Source organism: Akebia trifoliata, chromosome 12 (assembly GCF_017979445.1).
Source record: "Akebia trifoliata isolate Shusen 1 chromosome 12, ASM1797944v1, whole genome shotgun sequence".
Taxonomy (NCBI): Eukaryota; Viridiplantae; Streptophyta; class Magnoliopsida; order Ranunculales; family Lardizabalaceae; genus Akebia; species Akebia trifoliata.
In genome coordinates this window covers 3,564,007-3,570,803 of record NC_141386.1, presented here as the reverse complement: position 1 = coordinate 3,570,803, position 6,797 = coordinate 3,564,007, and the positions used below count along the sequence as shown (strand labels likewise).

Genomic DNA, 6,797 nt, shown 5'->3' with positions numbered 1-6,797 from the left:
TTGAATAAGACAGCAATTAGAAAAGAAACATAACAAGAAGAAAAAAGTTGACAGGTTAAAAATTATCCGAACCAAATCAAGTAATTCAACCGGGTCAGATATGATCCAGATTTAAAATAGTTCAGATATGATTTTAGGTAATAGGATCCGATTCAAATTCAAATACGAATCCAGATATGGATATACTCATCTCTGACGCAAACCCAACCCATTTAAGCACTACCGATCGACCTTATAACCATGAAAAGGAGTACCCATCATGAAGACTAAAATAAGAGTAACAAACAAGCGACCACAATATATAAAACACTACTTGCATTTGAACGTACATGTCATTAAACCTTCAATCTGGTATAGGTTCTTCTAAGTTGTATTTACAATGGAACAACCAGAAAAAACATAAGCATACAATCATATATAATCATGCCTATATACTAATCGTGGATGACATGTATTAGAGCAATAACAATTGCCTTTTTTCATAGTGCATGTTGTGTGTGAATCATGCACTGAATCCCCTATCAAGAGAACTCCACGGCACGGAAGGAATACTGACACAAGCTTGTGCAGATGCCTCGGCCATCTTCTCCTTTGTAGCACCCGCATTGCAGATGTTAGCCATGGAGCGCATGTGTTTCATCCCATATTGAGATAAAGATCCACAATGTGTCTCAAAGGTCCTCACCTACACACAAGAGAAACATATAATTTCTTATTGGAAATCAGTTGAGTCTAACATGGTATAACTGTGATTCAAGTGTTACGACCCCAAAGACCAAAAAAAAAAGACTTTGAACTTTCCACCCCATGAGGTGATTTTGGTGTATTTGTTAAGTTGATCAAAGCTCACACCACGTCTTGGGTTTTGAGTATCAGATGGGGTGACTTAGCAAAAGGGCTATCAGAGGCCGAGAAGGGTATCAGAGTGAAAGCCGCCAGTCATCAGAAAAGGGCTATCTAGAGGGCCTTGAAAAACTTTGAAGCTGTCAGGCCACTACAAAATTTTGGAGGAACCCTCCTCATAACATGACATGGCTTTTTGTATTTATTTCACGTCCCTACTTTTTTGTCAATGTTTGGGATACCTCCTTGGAGACACTACATGTCTAAGGGAGACGGTTCTACCGAAATTTTCAAGCAGGATGGGCGCTTCAAAGTTTTTTCCCCTGAAAAGTAATAGGTGAAAGCCACCATTAAGTGAGCACAGAAGACGTTGGCACTGGAACGTGGCGGTGTGTCACAAGCCCAAAGAGATAAGAGCCATAACCAATAATGACAAGGATATGGCATAGCATTGAGCCTCTTACCATTGTCTTAAGGCAGGCCCAATCATCTACGAGCGGCTGGCCAGCAGATCGAACAGTCCTCAAAACCTCATTGCCTTTTTCAAATCCAAACAAAAGCTTTCCAACGAGTTCCATACTTTGGTCGATGTGCGTCCTATGAGCCATCATATCAAGAAACTGCTTTTGAGCTTCAAGTTTCCTAGGAGAGTCTTCAGGGGCTTTACGGAACTAGTAAAAGAATAGAAAATATAAATATGAGTTAGAACAAGGGAATGAAATGATACCAAAGGATATCATATGATGAAAAGAGTAGTAAAGTAGAAATTCTAAGAAAATATTAACAAATAATAATATACATAAAGAAGGGAGTCAATCAAACCTTGTGCCAGAAATGAATGAGATCGGCATCACGCTGATTAACAGACGTTGAAATTGATGGCAATGAGTTGTCTTCAATGAAAGTGTAGTTATCATTTGCTGGATTTGTACCCATATATAGAAAGAGATGCTCTGTATTAAGCTTGATATCACCATATTGCATGACATGGGATCCATAACCGTTGCCACCATCTATAGTCCTCTTTTTAACCTGGCAAAGCCAATCAAATCTTCAAATCTATAGACGCAATTCCATACATTTCCATCTATCACCCTAGTAGTTTTCTATGTATCACAAGAGACAAGAGGTGAGAGACCCAACAAACATCAAATCTATTGATCTTTTTGCAAATTCCTTGTCCATTGTTGTTATTTCTTTTGCATTTTTTTCTCAGAAAAATCTTTAAAAAAATTCAATATATTTGATGCTTCTTGTAAATTGATACAAATTTTTGGTACAAACAATCTCCTAGATGGGACCCATCTGATTCCATGTAGTAGAATACCCTTAGGGATAAGCAGGGAAATGAAAAGTGTGAACTCTTACCACTTGATACTGCTGCTTTAGACTTTCGGTCCGCAAATTGTGTAAATCACTGTCCATGGCATGAAGAGATCAAATGTCACAATGGATGTAAGGCAGAAAGCATTAGAGCAAAGCAGTCATGTGATACCCCAATAACCAAAATGATATATATATACACTAAAGTTCACCCGTGCCTACAACACATGCATCTGGGGCTATTCGCAGGCAGGGGAAGAAAAGAGAAGACAAAGGAGAGACAACAGTCATCAAGATACATTGTTTATGGGTATAAAAGGGTTAAAGAGGAAAGATGGTAAAGTTACAAGGGTAAAAGGGTAAAAGAGTAAGGATAGTAAAGTTAGAAGAGTATTATTGAAAAAGGGGGTAAAAGAAGAAAGACGGTAAAATTGGAGGGATATTATTGAAAAACCAGGAGAAGGAAAGTAATATAACTGAATATCTTGAAATTCCATTTAGTTTTAAATAACTATGAAATTATGTGCAATGGAGAAATGTATAGACCTGTCTTCCATCCAAGCAATACTATACAAGTCTCCCAAACAAGTATCATATTCTGGGGGAGGACTAGGATACTCTCCAGGACAATAGGTTCCCCAACTGCTCTCCTCTGCATTTGATGCTGTGGTTGCATAGATATTTAAACCCTGTGGAAGAAGACCCTCAAAAATACTCCCAGCTTCACATGCTTCAAGATAAAATACCTGCAGATTCACATATATAAAGTCCATTAAGACATTGTTGAATTCTCATCACATCCCATATAAGATTAAACAAAAAAAATATTAACGCAAAATAGGAAATTACAAAGTTTTTGTATGTTCCCGAAGCATGCTTTTTCTTCAACACGTCTATCAGGTCATCCGCATAAAGGTAAGGATTGGATGGCATCCCTGACAATGAATCACCACATGGGTAAGGACTATATCAATTTCATTAATGGTAAGAGACGATAACACTACTAAAAGTTTAGACCAACAAAGGAGATGAAAATGGAAGTCTTTGAAAAACCTAAACATGACTTGAGCTAAAAAAATTGCAACAAATTGAACTAAATCTGTCGGACTAAATCATATACAGACTTGGAAAAGTTTTATCAATTGTACAAACAAGTAGTCTTGACCAAAACTACATGGAAATCTCAATTCAAATCCAGGCATAGTCAGCAAGTCAGGAATCGGGAATATCAGCAAGGGAAAAATTCAAAAAAATTGGTAAGATGGGGATAAATCAGAAAAGAAAATCAAAAATAAGTCAGGATAGGCTTAAGTCGTAATTGTTCACACTAGGTGGTGTTCTCATATTATATCTTCAAATCTCATATTAAACCACAATAACAAATCACCAAACCCCCAATATAGATATCATCCTTGCATCCACAACAAGTAACCAAATCCACAACACATTCAAGGTTTCTATTATTCAAAATATAAAAAACATTCAATGTTATCCTCATTATCTAATGTTTCATCAATAAAATGGTCACTATTATCTTCATCAAGGTCATCTTCTCTTACTAGTGCTTCAATTTCACCTTTTGTTCTAATTCAATTTAATAGCAAAGTTCATAAAGTCCAGATTTATTGAAATAAAGCAAGAGACAGGTGAGTTATACTCATAAAGCTACTAACCAAGAACCCCAGCACCACCATGATCGGTATAGTAGACAAAGATATGGTCATTAGGACCACTATCGACAACCTTCCCACTACCCCCGGTAACAGCAGTTTTGTCCCCAAGGAGAACAGCGAAGAAATTGTCAACCGTAACATGCCTCCCCGTGTAATCCTGCAATTAGAAAAACCCAGACAACAGAACGATCACTAACAGGACATATGAAGCAAGTTAAGACCCAAATAAAAAATGGAAAACAAACCTTCGGGACTCCTGCGTAAACATCTTTACCATGAGGATGGTTAATGATGACACCAGGTCTGGGGTTCTCCTCATCATAAGCAATGTCATCATACATGAAAACAACGATGTTTTCATCTTTCAATCCACCTTTTTTCAAGATTTGATAGGCATGGCACACATCGGCCTAAAAATTTTAAGACTCAACCGTTAACATCAAGTCAAATCATTAATCAACTTAAGAGATTTAAATTAAGTACCATAACAATAATAAACATCATCATATGTGGAAAAGAAAATTCCCTTACATGAACATCGATGCACCAACACTATAAGCCACCAAACTAAGTGTATAAATGGAAAAAAAGATCATGTAAGATGTAAAATGCTTCTCTTATAGATATGGATGTATAATGTAATAGTAAGTAGGATCTTCTTTGTGAAGCTTGAGTGCTTTGTATCTTGCTAGTTCTTTTTCATTTTTTCTTGTTTTGTTGGGCGGCTACCTTCCTCTTTTCTATTAAAGAAATTTTATCTATAGAAAATAAAAAACCACCACAAAAAACCCAAGTGAATGTTGATTGAGACAGTTTTGTCATGTGCAACAAAGGCCAAAAAAGTGAATTGATGTAGTGAAAGTTGTTACACAATAATACAAGAGATGGGCCTAGATATAATTGAATGGACGAACATGCTTCATTAATTGATGATGATGTAACCATTTTGTTTTTTTTTTTGTTAAACGGGTATCCTAGTAGACAACGAACTGGGCCCGTATCTGAACTTTGTCCAATCCATAGACACCATGGACTTGTCCAAGGACTAGTCCCAGGGCATGTGCAACACCCGCACATCACATGCACCAGTTAAGTGGGGGTGCTCCCCCACGGGTGGCCCTTGAGGAATTAATGCTCATACTGGGTAACGACAAACCCTCGACCTATGCGCATCAACTGCTTCTCAGTACGAAATGAATAAGTCATGTCATAAGGCTCAAACATACGAGGATTATGGGGTACATAGTATTGGAATTGAGCGAGCCACCGATACAAACTTATACATAAAAAATTACATGATAGTGCTCCAATATATCATAGTCCGAATATTTGCACGTATGATCAGTAAACATGAGTATGTGTTTGAATCGCAGATTAGACGAAAAGTTAAAAGAGAAGGTACGAAGCCCAAATTGAAACTTGGGTTGCTCATTTGACTTCGCCATTGGAATTGTAATTAAATTGAGCTGGAATCAAACTTGCAAATTTACTTGATGGTTTGAAACATTAAAATTGCAATTTGCACCTCAACTTAATGGTTCTAGCCCTGAAATCAGTAGCAAAACATAAAGAAGCCAATTGAAATCCACCAACTCACCAAGAGACTAAAATCTGATTAGCCCAAACAAAGGAACCCACTCTTTTAACTTTATTCATTTACATAAACTATAAATTCTATCAAAACTCAACACTTTTTTATATCCTTATATCACCCTAATTGGGTTTAAAAGTTAAAACCCAACCAAAAAATAATCAACTCTCATAGATGCCCACGTCTTGAATTAATCTTCAAACAGAAGCTAATCTCTCTCCCTCTTTCTCTTAAAAAAAAAAAACCAAAAACTCTAAATTCAAAACCAAAAATACAATAACTCAAAATCTAAAATCATAAACTAAATATTAAAAAGAAAAAAATCAAACACTGAAAACTTCAATATAAAAAATAAAAAACAACCATCAAACCACAGCTAAAAATCCATAAACCAAATACTAAAAAAAAAATTCACACAAAAAACATGAAAAATAAACAAAGTTACGTAAATTAACAATAAAAAAAAAAACTGAAAACTTCAAATTCAAGCTAAAAATTACAAATAACCACCACCCACCCAAAATCCCACACACAAAAATAATAATAATAATAATAATAAATAAATAAACCCATTAACTAAAAACTCTAAATTCAACATAAAAAATACAAATAGACCATGATCAAACCTCATTTCAATATCCCATAAACTAAATATTAAAACAAAAAAAACAAAAAAACACAGAAATATATATTAAAACAAAAAAACTAAAAGAAAAATTAGATAAATCATCACCTGATGCCTGTAATTCCAGTAACCACTTGATCCAGCGATCAAAACCGCCCATCTCGTCCCCACTGCATCGTCATCGTTTTCTTCTCCATGGATGAATTTCGTAACTTCTGATGGTAATCTCAGTACATTTTCTCCAAGATTTCGACTTTCTACAGTTACCAATGAAACTATAAACAAGAAAAATACGACGGAGATGTACCGAATCATTCTAAAAGTCAGAGGAAAAGCTCCAATGGAGACAGAAGCTTGAAATTTCTAATATGTTGGGTGAGACAGAGCGGACTATATTTATAGACCAATGACGATTAAAATATCTCATTTGACAATGAATCACTGATGACGTGCGTGATGGTTCATCTTTCAATTAGGTTTACTATGATTTTGACATGTCCCCCCTCGCTTTTTACTAATATTAGAGATACTCCTTTGGTTCAAACTGATGATATGCCCCTTGACTTTTAGGTCTTCTGCCAATGACTAAGAAAAAATGACCTAATTGTCATCATCTAGACATCTACCACAAACTTGTGTGGCTTGAGATTTTTTCTCCTTTTAACCTTTTAGAGAAGAGATTAGATTTTTGAGTTTTAAAAAAAATCAAGGATTTTTTAGATTTGACGTCTCATTTCATCTC

At 35.6% G+C, this 6,797-nt stretch overlaps 1 protein-coding gene across 1 annotated transcript; it reads right to left on the bottom strand.

Moving 5' to 3' along the window:
• Positions 1 to 272: 272 nt before the first annotated feature.
• On the bottom strand, positions 273 to 6,427 carry LOC147388652 (vacuolar-processing enzyme-like). Its single transcript, XM_086417688.1, has 9 exons — positions 6,164 to 6,427; positions 4,085 to 4,249; positions 3,840 to 3,996; positions 3,016 to 3,101; positions 2,713 to 2,912; positions 2,212 to 2,260; positions 1,666 to 1,875; positions 1,308 to 1,514; positions 273 to 685 (listed from the first exon to the last, which is right to left on the bottom strand). Exons 1-9 carry the CDS (start codon positions 6,368 to 6,370, stop codon positions 503 to 505), a joined length of 1,464 nt encoding a protein of 487 aa, XP_086273814.1. The 5' UTR covers positions 6,371 to 6,427; the 3' UTR covers positions 273 to 502.
• Positions 6,428 to 6,797: the final 370 nt, after the last annotated feature.

Bases quoted from the DNA above. Each gene is read 5' to 3' on its own strand.
- LOC147388652 (XM_086417688.1), bottom strand. From the start codon at position 6,370: ATGATTCGGTACATCTCCGTCGTATTTTTCTTGTTTATAGTTTCATTG. The intron at 2,261-2,712 runs GTCTATACATTT...TGCCATGGACAG, and splicing joins ATTGCTTGGATGGAAGACAG to TGATTTACACAATTTGCGGA. The intron at 1,876-2,211 runs GTAAGAGTTCAC...TGGCTTTGCCAG, and splicing joins TAAAGCAGCAGTATCAAGTG to GTTAAAAAGAGGACTATAGA.